At 35.2% G+C, this 22,668-nt stretch overlaps 1 protein-coding gene across 13 annotated transcripts; it reads left to right on the forward strand.

The window, feature by feature from the left end:
- Positions 1 to 945: 945 nt before the first annotated feature.
- LOC110621110 (UPF0161 protein At3g09310) lies at positions 946 to 10,616 on the forward strand. 13 transcript variants are annotated; one of them, XR_002488912.2, is made up of 6 exons: positions 949 to 1,232; positions 1,305 to 1,364; positions 1,463 to 1,603; positions 1,683 to 1,756; positions 8,635 to 8,779; positions 8,882 to 10,616. XR_002488912.2 is itself a non-coding variant. In XM_021765179.2 (5 exons), the coding sequence occupies exons 1-4, from the start codon at positions 1,016 to 1,018 to the stop codon at positions 1,751 to 1,753; spliced, it is 489 nt and encodes a 162-aa protein (XP_021620871.1). In that variant the 5' UTR covers positions 949 to 1,015; the 3' UTR covers positions 1,754 to 1,797; positions 10,238 to 10,616. The 13 variants fall into 13 exon arrangements, 6 of the variants coding, with proteins under 6 accessions (XP_021620871.1, XP_021620872.1, XP_021620868.1 ...); XR_006351701.1 differs by lacking the exons at positions 8,635 to 8,779; positions 8,882 to 10,616 and adding exons at positions 4,495 to 4,583; positions 4,696 to 5,161; XR_006351700.1 differs by lacking the exons at positions 8,635 to 8,779; positions 8,882 to 10,616 and adding exons at positions 2,535 to 2,678; positions 4,495 to 4,627.
- The last annotated feature ends 12,052 nt before the right edge of the window (positions 10,617 to 22,668 follow it).

Consider the following 22,668-nt stretch of genomic DNA (forward strand, 5'->3'; position numbering starts at 1 on the left):
ATAAGAGCCCCCATTCCCTATATTTTCAAAATCAACATTATTAAAAAATCGAAACAGATATCTTTTTGCCTCTAATTCCATAATAGATACCCCTCTAAAGAATGCCATAAATCTGTCAAAAATGTTTGCATATTCTGAAAATTGATTAGATTGTATGTGAGAAATATCCCCACTATAGAGAAATCATAAGTGACGATCGAAATATCGTTGGCGTTCTTAATAGGGGTAACAATATCTTCTTCTTCATCGATAGTCAATTGACGCAGATCGTCTTTTTTAATGGAAAAGAGGAAAAAAAGAAGTTAGGTTTAAGGAAGAGGAAAAGACGAGAGTATCGAGTTACAAAGAGACTACAGAGGGAAACTTGCGTCGAAAGTACTCTACGATTATATTTAAAATTTAAAAAATCTTAATATTGTCTTTATCTATGAATAAAAAAAATCCTAAGGAATAATACTATTGTAAAAAATTTGGATGATTTTGTTCTATTCCAATTCAACTCTTTATAATAGTATGATAATTAAATATTATTTTTTTAAGAGAGTAAACAGAAACGATAATAGATTATTTAATAAATTATTTCATAGGTACATCATGAACTTAGTGATAAATTTCTTCTGATAAATTTAAATTGAAAAAAAAGTATTAACCATCAATTATAGACCTCAAATTTAAAGGGATTATAACCGTGATACACATTGAGTCCTATTTTTTGATAATAAAAAGTAAGATAATATCAAAATCAGTTAATTTATGAAATTAAAAGTAATTTATTTTTTTATTGGATCTACTTAGTCTACCACTTTTATCTAGACCATTTCCAATACTGTGCTAAATTTTATTTTTGCTTTGGAAATAACCCTCCAATACAGCTGCGCTACACTCACGGGGTGTTAAAAGCAACGAGTTATACATAAACGATGACGTTTTAAATGAACTCTGAAATTGAAATTAGTCTTTGCAACGGAACCTCAATCAATCCAGAGAAAGAAAGAAACGCGGGTGAGGTGTGGAAATGGCTTCTCTCCTCTCATTAAACAGCTATAAGGCAGTCCATTTCAGGGCGATTGTACCTCAATCTCAGAAAGCTGGTTTCAGTTCTCTGAAATCTTCCTCCATAACTGTAAACCGGACCTGGATCTTCTCCCATTCCACTCAAACGCCAAGGGCAAGGCGTTCCATCTCTGTCATCAACAAATCGGGTGAGGAATCTCCCCAAAACAATCAACAAGGTATATATACAAACAGTTTCTCTAAAATTAAGCATCTGATTGTATTTTAATTGGTATTCTCTATTCAATCAGATGAGGAAGCCAGCAATTTAGGAGTTAAAGCTGCATTATCCATGCTGACATTCTACAAAAGTAAGTCATTTGTGTCTCAATAATCGAAAGTTAATTATGAATATTCTAATTCCTAATAAAATCAAGCGAATTGAGCATGCTAAAATCGATAAAAGCAGGGGAAATCTCGCCGCTATTGCCAAAAAGCTGTCGATATGTTCCAACTTGTAGTGAGTATTCGATGATAGCTTACAAGAAGTATGGTGTTGTCAAGGGCACCATCTTGACTGCCTGGCGTCTCTGTCGCTGCAATCCCCTTGGTAAACTTGTTTTCGTTTTGGAGATGCTGCTGTCTTCATTCTTTTACTATATTTGGTCAAGACATTTTATTTTGATCAGGCGGATCTGGGTTTGATCCTCCACGATGGTTTGATGAGCAAATTCCACCTGAAAGTGATGAGATGTCATAATCTGTAAGTGCTCAGAATGTCGGCTGACCACCTAAACCTTACAGGTTCTTTTTGTTTTATCTTAGGATTTATAGGTTCACCTTCCTGTTCATAGTTCATGTTATTATAGTTGTACATAAATTTCTCCTTATAGAAAACAAAATTAATCATGAAGAGTAAACGATAAAATAAATAATTTTTTTTGAAGGTTCATGTCTTCCTGATTTGCTTTAATGGTATTGTTTTCTTTTTTACTTTTATTTGGTTTACATTTTTATTTGCCTCAAATCCCAACACACGTGTTTTTTACAAGTAATCTTCTCCCTAACGTTGATGCTTTTGAAAGACCAGGGAGATCTACTTCTGCTGAAACTAGGTTCAACTCCAACCAAGACGGGAAAAAAAACTCCAACCAAGAAGGGGAAAAAAAACTCCTTGCCTATAGTTCTTGATCTCCCAAGCGTTCTGTGCCTATAGCATGTACTTCTTTTCCTCTAGGAAAACATCCTGACCCTCCCTACTGGCTAGTTCTTTTGCAGCAGAAAACCTCCTCAAAATCACTTTAATCCTCATTGAACAATCAATGATGATGTGAGAAAAATCCCATGCTCTTTTCTTTTAAACCTATGTGGAAAATATTTTGCTTAATCTCTCTTTGATTGATCTTCAATGTCCAAATGCTTATTTTGTAGAATTCTCAGAGTTAAAAGTATTAGAATAAACAGAATTAGTTTCACTTGTTGTTCCTTATCTTATTGCTGATAATTTCAAATTCTCCTGTGTTTCTAATTGTTTTTTTGAGATGCCTGATGATGACAATCCCACTATTGAAACTGCTTTTCACTTTTCCGGCGAGAGAAAGAAATCAACCTCCTCTATCCTTTTCTTCCTCTGGACCTTGTTTCCTTTGATGACACTTTCATCCTTCTAAATGTAGAGACATTATGTAAGAGCTCAATGCCTACTTAGAACTCCAAATCTTTCATGCATTTCTCAAAATAGCTATCAAAGAATTCCTTAATAAACCAACTGATCATGCTAAAATTCATTGAGATAAATACTTCAAGTTGATATGTGGTTATTTCTAGAGAAAAGATGTAGATAAGCATCATCAAAGGACGTCTTAAGTGATTTTTTCATTGTTAAAATTAATTGGGAATCAGATTAGTCATCAGTCTGTTTTTTGCTGAAAATGCTTGTTAGAAACGTTGAATATCAATCCTGTTTTGGTTCTGGGGGTGTAAACTGGTAATATAATTAGGATCAAGATGAACAAGATAAGATTAGGTATTAAAGAATGTAAGACGAACATGATCCTTTTGTTATGTGGATTATATGACATGATATAATTAATATTAAATTATGTTGAGTTAGTTCAACACAACATAAATTAGCTTATATAACATGATTTGATACATTTAGCATAGTTCATTTGACACATTACGGCATGATTCAATACTTTAATCTTTAAAAAACATTATATTATATGAAATTTATACATTAATTTAATTACACAAATTTAATAATATATAAAATTATTGTATCTAACATAAGCAAACAAGTGATATTTCAACGTTTAGTAGATCAATATTTTAATTAAAATAGAAACAAGTAATTGTAAACAATATAATTTTCAACTTGTTACTTAAATCTATAAATTAATAATTTGTAATTAAAGAAATAAAAATCAATTACAATGAAGTGTTAAATCTCTAATATAAATTAGACTTATGTTTATTAGTTATCATTGTATAATAGTGATATTTGCTAGTGCAGTGTCAAATGACACGTGAAAGAAATAATAAAGCATATTATAAATATGTCAAATTTGATTAGTGCAATTATCTATGGTATCACACAATTATTGGCGTATCATAAGCATGTGGACACAATTTTAACATGAATATGAAGAAACATTATTCGTAATTCTCTATTTTGTGTTGTATTTGTAGCATATTTACAATCCGTGTCTGGAATTGCAATCATGTGTCACAGAAACCCTAATTGTGGGTCTTAGTAACCATAAGATAAGAAGAAGAAGGATTTAGGGAGAAGAAATAGAATAGAGAGGGAGAAGAAGAGAAGTATTAGAGAGAGAGAGAGAAAGAGATAATTCTTCATTGATCTTGGAAGATACTGATTACTACTCAGCTACCAATCTTTATAGTGAGCTGGAACTTGGAAGTGATGTAGTTATACACCAACTAACTTGTAACTGAGTAGTTATACACCAACTAACTTGTAACTGTCTAACTATCTTTAACAATCCTCTTGAATCTCCTTCTCTTGTGTGTAACAATACTCCTCTCTTGAGTACCTTCAGGTCCCTAAGAAGGTTGGAAGTGTGGAAACTAGGATTGGATGAAGCTCTTATCTTCTCAAGTTGCCTCCTCAATTGACGAGTTCTTCCACTTAATGAGTCCTTGAGAGACATTCTACCCTTTTCTGTCTATTACCTTGGTCTGCAACAATTCTTTTGGTGCTGCTTCAGTGATGTTATAGGTTATAGGAAGTAAATATGTTAATATAGGAAGTAAATATTGATAGATGGGTTAGTTACTTAATCTTAGGGATTGTATAATCATAGGCTTGATTTTCCTTCCTGTTTAGATACTGTCTCTCATGTATAAATAGGTTGTAATCTTTATTGTAATACAATAACAAATATTATCTTTCTGCATGGTATCAGAGCCTTACTCGTAAAGATTTAATTTTTTTCTCTCTCGTCAAGTTTTAAATTTTATTTTTTTTTTGAGACTTAGGGCTCTGTTCATTTGGGTTACCCATAAAGGGTAACATTTGGATCTCACAGTCGCTGGAGTTGCCACACCGCCCCCTTGTCAGATTTGAGGTTTGTTTGCCGTTCGGGTGTTGGGTGGAGGTGTTTTTTTTTTTCGGTACTGATCATCGTTACTGTTCATGGGCACTGTTCATCGATACTGTTCACGGGTACTGTTCTACAGAATAAGAATCAGCGCACACAAATGGCGCATATGGCAGTTGAGGCCCCTTCAGATCAGGGAATTTTAATATCTGCAGATGAGTATGCACAATTCATCGAATACCAGACATCTCTGAAATCCTTTAATTCCTCCTCTATCTATCACTTCAATTGCCGAGTCAGGTACCTCTACTGCATGTCTTGTATCTTCATCCTCCAAATGGGTTATTGATTCTGGTGCTACCGATCATATGTCAGGTAATTCTACCCTTTTGTCCAATCTCGAGTCTCATGCATCGCCTTCTTATGTTACTCTTGCTGATGGTACTAAATCTTTTGTCATGGGTTCTGCTCATGCCAACTTAACCCCTTCTCTTTCTGTATCCTCTGTGTTATGTCTCCCTAAGTTCGCATTTAATTTGCTTTCTGTTAGTAAACTCACTCGTGCATTGAATTGTTGTATCTCATTCTTTCCCGATCATTGTATTTTTCAGGATCTTTCGACGAAGCAGATTATTAGTAGAGGGCATGAGTCAGAAGGTCTATACGTCTTGGATCAGCAACTACCTAGATCTCTTGCATGTGCCACACGTTTAACACCTTTTGATGTTCATTGTCGTTTGGGGTATCCTTCTCTCTCGGCTTTGAAGAGGTTATATCCACAGTTTCATTCTTTGTCTGTTTTAGATTGTGAGTCTTGTCAATTTGCCAAACATCATCGTTTACCTTCAGTGTCTCGAGTCAATAAACGGGCTTCGTCCCCCTTTGAGTTAGTACATTCAGATGTTTGGGGTCCTTGTTCTACTGTGTCTAAATCCGGCTTCAAGTACTTTGTTACTTTTGTTGATGACTTCTCTCGTACTACTTGGTTATTTTTAATAAAGAGTCGTTCAGAATTATTTTCTATCTTTTGTGCGTTTCATGCTGAAATCCAAACCCAATTCAATATTCTCATTCGTATATTGTAAAGTGATAATGCTAAAGAGTATCTCTCTGGGGAATTTCAATCTTATTTGTTACAAAAAGGGATTCTTCATCAGTCCTCTTGTGTTGACACTCCTTCACAAAATGGAGTTGCCGAAAAAAAAATCGACATCTTCTTGAAGTAGCCAGAGCCCTCTTATTCCAAATGAAAGTACCTAAATGTTTTTGGGCTGATGTTGTATCCACGGCTTGTTTTTTGATCAATCGCATGCCTTCCTCCATCCTTCATGGTGATATTCCTTATAATATTTTGTTTCCCACTAAATCTTTGTTTCCTATTGAACCACTTATCTTTGGGTGTACTTGTTTTGTTCGTGATATTCGTTCACAGGTTACTAAATTGGATCTCAAATCACTCAAATGTGTCTTCCTTGGCTACTCTTGACGTCAGAAAGGGTATCGTTGTTTTTCTCTTGATCTAAATCGGTATCTTGTGTCTGCGGATGTAATATTCTTTGAGTCCACTCCGTTTTTTCCGCCATCATCTGTTTATAACACTCAAGGGGAGGAAGATGACCTCTTGTTATACACTGTTCGCTCTCTGTCTCCTCAAACTACTCCTACACCTTTTGCTCATGTGCCAGGTTGCCCTCCCATCTTTCATGTGTATTCCAGACGCTTATAGGACTCTGACTCCGCTCCCCTACCCGCTTCTTCGTTGACAGATCCTGCTCCCACTGATCCTTCACTGTCTGATTTGGATTTGCCCATTGCTCTTTGCAAAGGTAAACGTACTTGCACTTATCCTATTTCAGCTTGTGTCTCTTATGATCAATTATCCTCTTCTTCTTGTTGTTTTGCCACTGCTTTAGATTCTATTTCAGTTCCCAAAACTGTTATTGAGGCTTTGTCCCATCCTGGTTGGCATGCTTCAATGGAAGAGGAAATGATGGCCCTTGACACTAATGGTACTTGGGAGTTGATGTCCTTGCCCCAGGAAAGCGAGCTATTGGGTGCAAATGGGTGTTTGCCGTGAAAGTAAATCCTGATGGATCTGTTGCTCGCCTCAAGGCCCGTTTAGTGGCCAAAGGTTATGCACAAACTTATGGAGTTGACTATTCTGATACATTTTCCCCAGTTGTCAAGCTCACATCTGTTCGATTGTTTATTTCCTTAGCAGCTACACATGATTGGCCTTTGCATCAACTGGATATTAAAAATGCTTTTCTTCATGGTGATCTTCAAGAGGAGGTTTATATTGAGCAACCACCTGGTTTTGTTGCTCACCCAGTCAGGCAAGATTTGTAGACTTCGAAAATCCCTTTGTGGCTTGAAATAGAGTCCTCGGGCATGGTTTGACAGGTTTAGTGAGGTGGTCCAACAGTTTGGAATGAAGATGAGTAAGTGTGATCACTCAGTGTTTTATAGAAAATCTGATAGTGGAGTAATTCTGCTTGTAGTATATATGGATGATATCGTTATCACAGGAAGTGACATTGCTGGCATCACATCCCTAAAAGAATTTCTTAAAACATAGTTTCATACAAAGGATTTTGGTTCATTGAAATATTTCTTGGGAATCGAAGTTATGCGGTGTAAGAAAGACATCTTCTTGTAATCAAAGAAAATATGTTCTTGATTTGTTAGCAGAAACAGGAAAATTGGGTGCGAAGCCTTATAGTGCCCCAATGACCCCTAACCTTCAACTTACCACAGAAGACAGTGAGCCATTTGCAGATCCTGAAAGACATAGAAGATTAGTTGGCAAGCCGAATTATTTGACGGTGACTTGTCCTGATATTGCATATTCAGTGAGTGTGGTAAGTTAGTTTATGTCCTCTCTCACTATTACCCAGTGGGATGCTTTGGGACAGATTCTTTATTACCTTAAAGGGGTCCCAGGGCGAGGGCTATTCTATGGTAACAATGGATACTCAAATATTGAATGCTTTTCTAATGTTGATTGGGCAGGCTTGAAGGTTGATAGGAGGTCAACTACTGGTTATTGTGTTTTTGTGGGAGGTAACTTGGTCTCATGGAAAAGTAAGAAGCAAAATATGGTCTCCCGTTCTAGTGCTGAATCTGAATATTGAGCCATGACACAAGCTGTTTGTGAAGTCTTGTGGATACGTCAACTATTAAAAGAAGTTGGGTTCACAAATTCGGTGCCTGCTAAGTTGTGGTGTGGTAATCAAGCAGCTATCCACATTGCCTCTAATCCATTATTTCACAAGAGGACTAAACACATCGAGATTGATTGTCATTTTGTTCGTGAAAAGGTCCAACAAAAGATAATATCAACAGGACATATCCGAACTGGAGAACAATTAGGAGATATCTTCACTAAAGTTCTAAATGGAACTCAAGTTGATTATATATGTAACAAGTTGGGCATGATTAACATTTATGCTCCAACTTAAGAGGAAGTGTTATAGGTTATAGGAAGTAAATATGTTAATATAGGAAGTAAATATTGATAGATGGGTTAGTTACTTAATCTTAGGGATTGTATAATTATAGGTTTGATTTTCCTTCCTGTTTAGATACTGTCTCTCATGTATAAATAGGTTGTAATCTTTATTGTGATACAATAACAAATATTATCTTTCTACAAGTGACAAAATCTTCTGTTAGAATGTGAAGCTGTAGGATTGGAGTGATTTCTGGTCTCAATTTCTTCTTCAAAAGTGACACATGAAACACAGAGTGGATTGTACATTCTGTTGGTAACTGCAGCTTGTATGCCACCTCCCCTACTTTTAGCCACTATTTTAAATGGCCCATAGAACTTGGCAGCTAGCTTTAATGACTTTTTGATAGCCAGAGAAGTCTGTTTGTAGGGCTGCAGCCTTAAGTAAATTCAATCCCCCCACATGAAAGCTCTTGTCCACCCTCTTTTTATCTGCTTGCTACTTCATTCTTTGTTGTTCTTAAAGTAAGTTTTCCTTTAAAAGACTCAACATATTCTGTCTATCTTGCAACAAATCAGAAATAGCCTTGACAACAGTTACCTCCTCTCCTAATGCTGGAATAACAGATGAGGAACGCCCATAAAGTGTCTCAAATGAGGTTATCTTCAGACTACTATGGTAGCTGGAATTATATCACCACTCAGCAAGGGGCAACCACTTAACCCATGAAGAAGGCTGGTGGTGAGTCATGCATCTTAGGTAGTTCTCAAGGTACTGATTCAACCTCTCAATTTGGCCATCTGACTGAGGATGATATGCAGTGGAGTAGGCTAATTTAATTCCTAGCAATCTGAATAACTCCTTTTGAAACAGGCTGATAAACACTTTATCCTGTCAGAGACAATAGATTCAGAGATGCCATGGAGTTTGAACACATGATCTAGAAAGCTTTAGCAACAGAGGCGGCAGTAAAGGGGTGTGATAGGGCAAAAAAGTTACTGTATTTAGTCATTCTGCAGATAACTACCAAAATTACATCCTTACCACTAGATTTTGGAAGTTGCTCAATAAAGTCCGTTGAAATATGCTGCCAGGCTTGCTTTGGGATAGGTAGTGGCTGTAATAATCTTGCAGGGGCTGAATGGCCGCTCTTGCATCTAGTACAACATCACAGTGCTGTATCCAAGATGTGACAGATGATAAGAGTCCAAGTAAAAAAAAGTGCCTTTTGAGACTAGCATAGGTGGGTTGGATTTCAGAGTGACCACCCAAAGCAAAATCATGATATTGCTGTAGGAGTTTATCCCTTAAATCACCCTTGTTTCCAATGTAAAGTTTGCTTTTATAATACAATAGTCCCTTCTTAAGTTCATACCCTAAACAGGCAGTTGCATTGATTGCTAATTGCTGAATCATCTCAATGGCTTTGGCATCTTCTGCATACGAGTCATTAATGGTAGTCATCCAGGAGGGAATAGGAGAGACATTAAAGCATAGGAGCAGCTTTCTTCCATTAAAGGTCTCTTGGAAAGTGCATCAGCCACTCTGTTTTCTACTCCTTTTTTGCAAAGGATTTTGTAATCCAACCCCAGCAGTTTGCTTACCCCCTTTTCCTGCAAATTGGTGTAGTTTTTCTCCAGCAAGTATTTTATACACTCATGAGCATATTATTGATTAGAAATGTACCTTGCCCCAATTGGAGACAACAAATGCAAGTTGGGTTTGTGACAATGAGTCAAGAAATTATAGTTCAAATGGATGGATATGCATTTAAAAGGCCTAATGTTGCAAACAAGGGCATAAATTCTATCTTTCTCTTTTAGCAATTTTAGGATGATCTTTAATTCATTTTTTTCCCAATTTTTTGCAAGAAATTTACAAATTAGGATAATCATACTAAATGTCCGGTTGACCGTAGCATGACCTGCTTGAAAGCTGATCTGGAAGTAAAAGTGACAAAGTAAACATGGGAAAGGAAATAAATCATTTTCCTTGTATCTCCTCCCATACAATCACTGATTGTGATAGGTTTTATATGAGTCTTATCATAACTAATTTTCAAAACATATCCATTGAACATATAACAGTCTGATAAAAAAAAACATATAACAGTTGTATCGCATGAATTCTCATGTCAACCATATCACTCCTATCCCACCTGCTGTGATGTATCACATGCAGTCATGTTGCATGCTTGAGCACTTTGATTTGTGATTTTAGCATGTATAGAGATGGATTAGAGAAGGCAGTGGCTAAATAGCTGGGCTTTTCCAGCTTAAACGGCCCCTCATTGGCGAGTATTGCTCCATATTGGTGCTTCCGACGCTGTTGAAGATGACTGCCAGCAATGGCCGGCTTGTTTCACTCCATTGACATCAAAATGAAAGCTGGTCGTCCATATATGTGGTCCGAAGGTTGCATATTAAAAGCTCGGAGGGAACAAAAATACAATCAGAAATATATAAATGATCTTGTAATTCTGATGATTGCAAATCAATTATGAATAGGAATAAATGAAAGAAAAATTGTTTGCTGATGAGAATGGAGTTCAAAGGTTGTACTCTTGTGTGAGAAGTTATAATCAATGGGTATTTATTTTTTGGTCCAAGTTTGCTCTTGTACTGTTATTATAAGGTCATCATTCTCAAGGATTTAAGTATCATTCTTAAGGATTTAAGACTGTTTGTAAGGATTTAAGAGTGTGAATTATGCTTTTTTTCAGTCTATTTGATCTTATGTAGTCTTTTAATGATAATTTTGTGCTAAATTTGAATCAAAAGACGAAGTTTGTCATTTTTGGTCCCCTGTACTGTTCGAGGGATAAATTTGGTATTTTTACTATTTTCATATTAGTATATTTTAAAAATTTTTTGCTGAGACAAAAAATGTAGGTCCTCTATATAAAAATCACAGGGAAATTACATGTTTGTGTCTTGGATCTGGTAAGTTTTTTACCATTTTGAAAGGTGTCATGGTTGACAAAGCGTCAAATGAAGGGATTTTTTTTTTTTTTTTTTTTTTTTTCTCAAAGAAATGAGGGATTGTAGGCTAGAACCATTTGAGATTTTACAGATTTTGTAATATAAAACAACTCTAATTTATAGTTTCTTAAAGTTGGAGAATTCTCAAGTTTTAATACAAGTCATTTGATGAAATGCTTGTTTAGAAAATTAATTCCTGGTTTTATGTTGTATGCGGCTCACTTGTAGGGGTTGCTTAAAATGGAAAGACAATCAAGATGAATTCTCTATGATTTAAATGATTTAACTTTGCTCGTCCAAACTGAACGAGTTCATAAAGCCAAGCTTTGTGCACGTATGCATCTTATCACTTTCACATGTAAGCTTAACCCGTCGAATGATAAAATTATGGTTAAAATTTTAAATTTAATTTTGAATTATATAATAAAAGTAAAAAATTAAATTTTATTTTTTGATTTAAAAATATCACTAAATTATAATGAAATGGTTAAATAAGACAATAAATTGAGTAGAGCATAATTAATATTTTTATAACATTTTTTATAATTATTTAAGGGTATTTTTAGATAAAAAATCAAATTTGGTATTTTTAACATACTATATAGATGAAGGGCCTTTTTGCCATAAAATTATTCTAATTTCTGTAGTATATAATTGACGAAGTTAAAAGCTTATATTACCCAAGTCTTTTAAATGTCATTACATCATTTAAAATAAATTCAGATTTAATTAAAAAATTATAAAATATTGTTGCAACATCAAATTGATATATTCTATCATTTTTTGAAATTGGCTTAATACGGCATTTGACTTTTGGCCATTACCCACCTTTTCCGGCATCACATTTGACCATAGACCTTGCATTATTTAACCATTTAATTGAACTCCATATTCGAATTTTATAAAGGCGTATTGTTTAACCCTCCGTGATGTATTGGAATTAAAAAAGTAATTGTTAATACAAAAATTCAATCCTATCCCATCGATTTATATTTGCTGTTTTAATTTAATTTGAGTTTATTTTTCTTGATAAAAGATCACAGCTAGATTTTCCTCACAAATTGAACAAAACAATTGATTTTATTTATGCCTTTTAGATATTTTAGATAATATTAATAAATTTATATATAATTAAAAATTGTAAAATATATACATACATTTTTATTTTTTTAATAATTATAGTCGTAAATTGATTGTCGCCTTATAATTTTGAAGTTGTACGATTACATGAACTTTTATACCTATAATATATTTTTCAGTTCATATATCATTTACTCAGAAGTATATAATAAAAAAATAAGTATAATATAATATACACTTATTAAGTGTTATATATTATTATTATTATTATTATTATTTTTCTTGGTATTTTATACTTTAAAAATTTAATACTGTTTTTATTCTGTTAAATTGAACACAAGATTGAATTTATATGGAAATTATTTAGAATGGTACTTTAAGCTTAATACAAGTTTAGTTTCTAAAAACTAATAAATTGAGAATTTGGTTAAGATTCTGATTTTAGAAAGAATCAGATCAAATTGAATTTAAAACTGAAATCAAAACGAAACAAACGTAATAGCAATGCAATTAGTAAATTAAGAACCAAAGTGTGTTGGCCTGCAAAACTGTCAGCGACTAAAAGTTGTAAATTTTGAAACACAACAGCAATGCAATTAATAATTTTCCAAATGAAAAAGTAGAAAGAGAAGGTTGCATTTGCTGGAGAAGTTGAAAAAACATTTTCCAAAATATATAATTTGGTTTTTGTTATTTGGAAGTCCATTTTGAATAGGATGAGAAAATTTCTCTCACTTTATTTGTTTCAATAGTTAGCATCTCTTACTAGTCCGTGGTTGCTTCTTGCTTGTGTACCTGATAAAATTCCATACATGATCACACGATATGATAAAAACATAAACATTTCATGAACCAAGACTCGACCTGTGCATGTAACAAACTGAAAACATAAACCCATACTAGAACCCTTATCAAATGCTCCAGTATGGTAAACATCACATGTCTCAAGCTTAATTCAAACATAACTCATACTTAAAACTTTTACATAAGAATCATGTAAACAGGGATTACAAGAACAAAAATAAGTGCAAAGCACAATTCTACAACCATAAAATAATACATGTCCACATCTATACTATTACAAAATGTTATACCAGCAACTCAGCCAACTTCCCCGAGCTAACTCTGACCCTGAAAACCTGGGGTTAGGGGAAAGGGATAAGCTACAAGAGCCTAGTGAGCAAAACATAAAACAGTTCAATAAAAAATATATGATCGAATGAAATGCGTCACAACACAAACAATTCACATCAAGATGGATTTGTCACCAGTAACTCTCTACAAATTTCCGATAATGCTCGGCCCACGACGGGTGCTCCTCAGGACTTCCTCTTAAACATGTCATAATATATCCATAATGCTAGGGGCGTAGAATGGACAACCCTGATCTTTTCCTTACATAGTGCCAGGGGCGTAGAATAGGCAAGCCCTGGTCTTTCCATATCCGTCGTAACATATCATACTCGAGGGCTAGTGGGTCATCCAACATCTATCCACATCAACAGTAAATTATACAATGCATCATATTCGTGATTTCTAATACAAACAACCTAATACATATACATGATATTCGTGATGCATGAGCATGCTTAAAAGTTAATTTCTTTAAAATACTAGGTCAGTTCAGTCCTACTCACCTCTGGCCGGCGCTCGTCTAACACTGACTCAGCTATCTCACTGCAGGTCTCTACAGTCTTCCAAGTCCGATCCTACACAGATGGACTCAAATGAGGGACCAAACGTAACTTTTACAAGGCTCTAAAACAACTCTCCAAGAACCCCACTAAGACATACCAAAACATGTATATAAAGCAAGTAGGGGAAGACTGTGCAGGGGACTTTCGGTGGCAGATTCGGCGGCCAAAGGTCCCTCACAGATCTGAAAGCCAGTGACTTTCGGGGGCAGGTTCGACAACCTAAACCCTTTACAAATCCGAAAGTCAGCAACTTTCGAGGGCAGGTTTGGTGGCCTAAACCCCTTCACAGATCCGAAGGTCCATACTTTCGGGGGCAGTTTAGCCGTCCAAAAGGTTGCCTCTACCTGCAGGTTCGGCGGTCGGATATGGGTTCTCCAGTTTAGGCAGAACCCGATTCTGCCCTATCATTTAGCCTTCAAAACTGACTGTGCAGTTGTTGAAGCCAGTCAAAAATAATCTTTTTGGTTATCAATAATTTTGCAACTGCAGATAGTAGCAAAAGGATCGAATCCATAGGGAATTGATACTTACTTATTTTCTTTATCAAGACCAAGCAAACAAACTGGAAGTAAATAAACTGAAAGTAAAATAAAAAGGAGAGGGGTTTTTGAGATTGATTGAATTAAACTAATACTGAAATCAATAAAATAAAGGAAATAATTAAAGTAAATGAATTCAAATATGAGAAAAGCTCTAGTTGAAGAATTGGATCCACTTCAGTTGTTGGGATTGATAATTGAAACTTAGGTTTCTTTGTTTGATTCAATAAATTAGTTATGGAGATGAAAGACTCTTCTCACCACCATATCCCTCCTTAAGCATAAATTAATTAGGGAACGTCCTCTAATTAATCACTAATCAACAAGTTGCCAAGGAACGTCCTTGGGCCATTGGCATCTAATAACTATCAATTGCATTAAGAAATAGAGAGACCTCATTTTAGCTACCCAAACGCATGGTGATATTGCTAGATCATGCAATTTTCTTAGTTTTTACACCAAGAGTTACTTGTGTTTGAATAATTCAAGCAATTACGAACTTAAAACTATCCAAACTAATAAATTATTACCTTGCAATCAAGAATCAATTGGCCCTATTGATCTAAATCACAAAGCAACAATGGAATTAAGCATGAAATTGCATAAATATTGAAAAACAAAAGATAAACAATGTATGTTTAGATCTCCCAATCCATAAAACAACTAAAGTTTCACCTAATCTTCAACTAGAAAAAAGGGTTTCAGCTACTCATGGCTGAAACAAAACCAAAAAATAAAAGAAAGGAAGAAGAAGAAGGTGGCCGGCGGCCTTGGAGAGGAAGGATGATGTGCCGATTGTGAGAAGAGATGAGAATAGAGCTTGGGGCGTGCGGCTCCTTATGATTTAATAGAGGAGAGTGTTGCCTTAAGTTTCCTTGTGAGGTGGAGCCTTCTTTTGAATTTCAAATTTTGAATGTCCTCTTTTGAATTTTGAATTTTAAATGCTTGGGAGGCAAGTGCATCTTTCTTGAGATTTGGCTTATTGAATAAGCTGAATTTTGAATTTTGAATTTTGAATGCTCTTGAAGATTTGAATTTTGAATTTCAAATTACTTGGCTGAATGTACTTTCCGTATTTATCTCATCTTCAGTTGCAACTTAGCATGCTTGTTCTCCTTTGTTCCATTTTAGGCAGTTTTAAAAGTATTTTCACCAAATTACCTCTTTACATCGTTTTCTGCAAAATAAGATCAAAACCACAAAATTAGACAAAAAAAATGTAAATTAACATTAATAACATCATAATAAAATGGTCTAAATTTGGACTGATCAAATACCCCCACACCTAGTCTTTTGCTTGTCCTCAAGCAAATAAACTTAGTCAAACAAGCTCTCTTTGCTACTTGATCCTTTATTTCCACTTAAGCTCTTACTCTAGACCCCTATTTTGAAGCATTGCAGTGAAGAGTGTATGCACCAAGGTTACTCTCCTTCTTTCCTTGTCTCCCTTTACCTACCATGGCTAGTATTTGTTTTCCTCAAGAGAGAGATTATACATGCACATATTCTTGTTCAGTTAAGACTTTTCTTAGCTTTCAGAGTGATTTGTCCTTACTTGAAGCACTTTATTTAGCTTTTTGCATTTTATTCTTGCTTAAAAAAATCACCAACCTTTTAATGTGAAAGTACATATTTGTGATACCCACCCCCAGTTACTTAGTTGGTCACCCGTCTAAGTGGCTACTAGCTCTGTTCATAGTCTTATGACCATTGGAACAGTTTTTAATTTGTGCTTTTGAAGTCTCTGTCTTTGCTGAATTTGTTTCTCAATGAATTGGGCAAATCAACACCAATTGCTAAAATAAGCCATATTCCATTATTCACTCATCTTTCAATTTATTATTCTCTCTAATGAGTAATGTCATATATTTTTCACCATGGCAAGCTCAAAGATTCAATTCAAAAGGAAATTCCCAAAAATGAATACAACTCACTGCAATTGATTCAACTTAGGTTTAAAGAGTCATCACATCAATAGGGTCATGGAAAGAAAGCTCATTCAACATAGCCTATGAGTTTGAGTAAAGCATATCAAAATAGAAAAAGAAAAAAAAAACTGTGGCTGCATGTGGGTGCAATAAAGGCAAAAATAACAAAAATGAAAAATGTGTGCAAACTAAAAAAAAGTTAAAGCCAAAATGGACTTAAAATAAAAATTCAGAGATATATGCACCCCCACACCTAATTCATGCATTGTCCTCAATGTATTGAAAATATTAAAGTTCAAAGGAAACTGAGTACTCCCCTGGTGCGGTTTGTGTGGTGTAAAACACTAAGGAAGATGAGGAGGATGATTCAGTGGACCTCCTTCCACTACTTGCACTGTGAACCCTTCATAGTATGGTTTCAGGTGTGGTTCATCCCAAACATCGTGTCTTGCATTCTTCTTTATTTTGTCTGCATGCCATGATTTATCAGTTTGGGCATGGAAGATTTGTTCATAGGAGTCACTCTCATTTTCTTTAGATTCTAGAAGTTGACGCATGGGGGCTTCTGTTTTGGGCAGACAGTGTTTTGCATGCTCCTTTGCTTTGAGCGATTTGACTTCCATTTTTTCCTTGCGCACATGGTCAGTCTGTGCTTGGTCGCAGTCCATCTGCTGAATGCAGCAGACTGTTGCTTTCAGTTTTGTCTCCTTTTGGCTTCCTTCATCTTTCTGGCTAGCCTCCCTGCAAAAGTCATTGTTTAGCATATCATCTTGATTCATATCAAAAACTTCTTGGCTCAAACAATTAATAATATCTAAACCATAAATAGGGGACATGTCATAGGGATATTTTATAGCATCATAAACATTAAATTTTATTACTTCCCCTTCAAATTCCATGGTCAATGTGCCATCAAGCACATCTATCTTAGTTCTGGCTGTGCTCAAGAAAGGTCGTCCAAGTAGGATGTCTGAAGTAGTGTTACTATTGTCTTCCTTCATATCAATCACATAGAAATCTGCTGGAAAGACAAGTTGATCTACTTGCACTAGAACATCTTCTAGATCTCCTTTTAGATATACTACAGATCTGTCAACCAATTGAATGACCACTCTAGTCTCTTTAAGTGCACCTGCATTCAAAGAATTATAAATAGAAAGAGGCATAACATTAATTGATGCACCTAAGTCACACATGGCCTTTTTGATGCCCACATTGCCAATTTTGCAAGAAACAACAAACATCCCTGTATCTTTGCACTTGGTTAGGAGTTCTCTTTTTATGACAGTTGTCACAAATTTTCCCACACTTACCTTTTCTTTCTCAGTAAGCTTTCTTCAGTTAGTGCACAGTTCTTTCAAGAATTTTGTATACCTGGGAATTTGTTTCACAGCATCTAGCAAGGTTATGTTGATCTCCACTTTCCTGAAGGTTTCAAGGATCTCTCTTTCTTCTTTTTCTTTTTGTGATTTTTCAAACCTTTTTGGAAAGGAAGGTGGAATCTTGAAACTTACTTGCTAATTTGTATTCTGCTGGTGTATTGGTTCTGTTTGACCAGTTTGTTTGGACAAATAGTTCTCAGGTTGTTTTTCTTCAGTAGTTTGTCTTTGCACTTGTGAACTTCCATCATCAGCCTTGACCTTCTGAAGCTCTGTCCCACTTCTTATCATGATAGCACTTACATTCTGCCTGGGGTTGGCCTCGGTTTGGGAGGGTAACTTACCTTGAGATTCAAGCTTGCTTACTGAGGTGGCTATTTGACCCATTTGCTGTTGGAGACTTTGCACATAATTTGCCAATGTCTTCATCATCTCCTCAAGGTGCATATTGGAACTTTGAGGTGCTGGATTTCTTTGATAGCTCTGGTAGTTGTTGACGCGGAACCCTATGGCACAAGCCTCAAACCCACACGCACAAGTAGATATGGAATCCAAAAATTTGATAAACCTACCTCCTATGGCACCCCAAACTTAGAGAAGCTGAAATACCAATGATTGAAGGATTTGGATGAGAATTTGACAAATGCCACAACGAATAGTTGATAAGTTAGCCAAGATTCCTAGTGCAATTGATGAAAGCAAATCCTCACTCTCACTCAAAGCAATACACGCCAAAGGCATGAAAAGAATTCTGAAATTTTGATTAAAAGCTGCCTCTTATAATTGTTTCTTATCCTTATATAGTAAGGAGAAAAACAAATAAAACCCTAAGACACTCTTCTTAGGCCTGACATAAACACATAAGGCCCAAGCCCAATCACACACTAAAATAGTACATAAGTATTAAAACATAAGCCCAAAACATGGCCCAACACTCTAAAACGTAAAAGATAAAATATGGCCAGAATACAAGCCCAAACAAAGCTAAAATAAAACAAGTGTTTAAATAATAAAATTATAGCAAGCCCATCATAACAATGCTGAATAAATTAGACAGCTCTATCCACTACAAAAATTTATCGAATTAGTAACGAAAAATAGTAACGGATTAGCTAATCCGTTATAAATCCGTTACTAAATTATGTAACGGATTTATATCCGTTACAGAATTGGTTAAATTTATCCAAAATTAGTAACGGATGAACACATCCGTTACTAAATGGTTCTGTAATCAGTCATTTAGAAACAGATATATTATCCGTTACAGAAGTTAAATTTAGTAACGGATGTGTCCGTTACTAAATTTAAAATCCCTAACATAAGAAAGCCCGAAATTTCCCTTTCTCAGTTACATGTTTTTACTTTCCCTTTCCGTCACTTGCACGAAGTTCTCCAAAATCTCTCTGTCCTTCACGATTGCTGTTGTTCTTCAGCAGTTTCAGTTGCCAAAATCCCTCTTCCCTTCACCATTGATATCATTGCCTTCACAGTTGCCGCCTTCACCGTTGCCGCCTTCACCGTTGCCGCCTTCACTGTTGCCGCCTTCACCGTTGCCGCCTTCACCGACTATCAATTGCTATCGCTAGAGTGAAAAAAGGGGAGCGCGCTCAAAGATCAGCCTGTTGCTTTAAAGATCATATCCAAAGCCAAGGTAAATTACTCTGCTTTTTGTATATATTTGCAGAGCTAATCCGTAAATATTTATCACAGAAATTAGATGTTTTCACTTAGTTCTAATTAAATGCAGTGCACCTATTTGCTTTTTATATTTTCTCTCTTTTAAATGTTGTTGTGGTTTTATGATCACGGGGTTTCACAATTCTATCTGATCACGGGGTTTCACAATTCTATCTGATCACGGGGTTTCACAACGAGGGATATTTCTCTTCCTTGACGGGTTTGCTTTCGAAGTTCGAGAATGAGCAATATCTGTGCAATCCACCGCAGATGGCGAGGACTGAGTTGCTTAATAAATGCAGCAGCAGGAACAGGCTGCAGTGCAGTTACACCAGTGGGTGAAAGATAATGCTGAGTCTGATTGATTTTGGCCATTGCTTTATCTTGAGGCTACTTGATATGGATAAAGAGTAGGGCAGTGGGGAATGTGGCTAGGGTTGTGGTTGCTAGTTTTCTTTTCAGAGTGACAATAGAGATAGATAGATGCTTGCTTTATCCAAATACGCTCTTGAAAGCTCTCTTCCAAAACCCACTTTAAATTTCTATCTGATCTATCTGTACTTTCTTTTGTCTATTTCTCTACTTCCTTTCCTTTTCTCTTTGACGGGAAAAAGAAGAAGACATAACATAATGCAATTCAAAAGATAGGGTTACCCTCTTCTCTTATGCCACCTTTTTGTTTATTTATGCCTCTAATGTTATTATTATTAAGGTGTTATTAACTGCAAATTCAACTGTGCATGAAAAAACTCTAGCTACGGTGAAGATTTATGGAAGGGTTCTCACGTGTCTTGCCAAAGTACAAAAATTCATGACAGTTGATCTTTGGAGTGCTAGCTAGCAAGTGCCAATTTTTGTTTTATGGAAATTATTAAACTGTATGAAGTAAATTTAGTTTTGTCTTAATTGCAAAAGAAATCATTATGTTGTCTTTTCATGACAATTCTGTTACCTCATCCACTGCAATTAAGAGATGGGCTTTATTGTTCTAAACCAATAATTAATGAACAAAAATTATTAATTATATAAGAGAAAAGAAAGGAAATTAAGACATGGAGTGTGGTAAAATTGAATAGGACTAGCTGGAAAGAGCAGCCCAACATACACTTTTACTTTGAAGTCTTGTTTTTTTAGTTTGATAGTAATAAGTAAAATATTAACAGATATTGCTCAGTTAGTTTTTTACTGTGTTTTGCTGGAGTAGCCCCAGATTCCAATTCTTGAGTTTGGTGTGTATGTATGTGAGAGTGTTTTATAAATAGCATTGCATTAACTATGACATTTGCTTTATACATCCAGTCATAGTTGCTCTGGATTTGAATATTTAGGGTTCATTCTTTAGAATACCATAGGCAATTTAAATTCAGATTTTATACTCAAACATGGATTGAGGCTGCTTCACTAATATTTTTCTGTTGGAGGTGTTTTGTTTAATTGTAGACTTTCCTTTGACTTGGGGCTTAGTTGCTTTATTTACATAACCATTACTTTATTTATTAATATTTTTTTGTTGGAGGTGTTTTATTATTTATTGCTTTAGAAGAAATGTTTTTAGGCAATCTGAATTGTGGTTTGAGACTCAAACATGGCATTGGGAATAATTTAAATATATATATATATATATACCAACAAAAACTATGGATCAGACACAAAATTGATTCAGAGTTATTAAAATTACCAAATTATAACTGGTACGTGACGTTGTAACCCAGGTTTCTTCTACGGTACAACATTTTGCCGGATTGAAGAGGTCTGGTTTTCCAGTCTATATACCAGAGATTATATTATACTATAAAATGATTAAAAATGTAGATAGATTTCTGATGTGGAAGATCAGCCTAGGCCGCAACCACAGAGCATACTTATGATGTTTTTAGTTTTATTATAGAGGTCAGGGTTCCTGCAATCTTAACCTGAGATCTCCAGAGTTAAGTCAGAGTGAGGGGGGAGAAGAGAAGAGTGCCGTCAACACGGACTTATAAAGTAACAATATATTACGAGAAATAAGAAACTTACTATATTTTAAAAATTAAGAACTGATACAGAATTCTGGAAATGGAGAGAGAATACACAAAGGAAATGTAAAGAGAAATTAGAAAGAGAGAGAGAGAGAGAGAGAGAGAGAGAGAGAGAGAGAGGGATTACAAGTGTGCCTTTACAAGGGGAGAGGCTCCCTCTTATAGAAAATTTCTAATCTTTACTGTTGAGTCACGGGAGTCTTTACTGTTGAACCACGCGGGCTTTTACTGTTCATGAATAGTGACTTGTCTGCTCCTTTTTACTGTTGGTGAATAGTCTGTCTGCTACTTTACTGTTGGTAAACAGTGACCTGCCTGCCACCGAATCTTTACTGTGCTGGATTTTAATCTGATTCTAAAGATGAGGTGTCCCGCTTCTTCTTTTCTTTTCCTTTCTCTTTTACTTTTTCTTTCTTTTTCTTTTCCTTTTTTACTTTGTCAGTCTTGCTTTTTATCTTGATAGCTGGAAGTATGCCGTAACAGTCATCTTCATTACTATCACATGAAGATGCCGGGTTTTCGAAGGATGACGTCTCAGACGCTGTCGACTCCGTATCCGAACTAGACTATTTTTTAGACTTTCTCCTGCTGGATTTTTTCTTGACCATCTTTTTACTGGAAGACCGTTTTGATGATTCTTTACTGCTGGATGACTCTTGATTTAATTTTTCTTTCTCTGATGAAGTAAGCTGATTATACATTTGCTAACAAATCAGCTTAAACTCTTCAGGGTTTTTAAATGCTGCTAGTAAGGCCTGACATTGGGCTTTTTGGGCTCCAAATGATGGCTCTCCTTGCAGAGTTAATTTTCCAGCATAAGAAACAGTAGGAAACTGTGCTCTTTGAAGTATCCATTGCTTTACAACCATCTCTGTGGTGGTATTTCTGAATGAACCCCACCATTTGATTTTTTGTTTTCTGACAATAATAGGTATACTAGTTCCAGATGAATACTGAAAATCAAAAAACCATTGGTATACCCAGGGAATAAAAAAGTTTATGCAGAAATACATCAAGGGAGGAATATATTTTTCATTTTGAGGAGGTTTATAATTGGTTTTAAAATACTGATATATTTGAAATACTTCGGGTGAAATAATCTCTTCCGAAATACCTCTATACTGCCACCATTTTAAAAACCAATTTGAAAATTGGGTAGTAGTTTTAATTTTTGACTGGTCAAAATATATCAACCAGGAATGAGTATGGGCTGGATTTTGAATACAGAAAACATTTTCCCAAGCATCCATATAATCAAAACAATTATAAGAAGTAGAATGCTTTTCTAAGGTTTTAAATGTTATTTTTGTATATAAATTCCGGGTTGGCCAGTCTCTTGGATGGATAACTCTTTTTATTTG

Source organism: Manihot esculenta, chromosome 8, assembly GCF_001659605.2.
Source record: "Manihot esculenta cultivar AM560-2 chromosome 8, M.esculenta_v8, whole genome shotgun sequence".
Classification (NCBI taxonomy): Eukaryota; Viridiplantae; Streptophyta; class Magnoliopsida; order Malpighiales; family Euphorbiaceae; genus Manihot; species Manihot esculenta.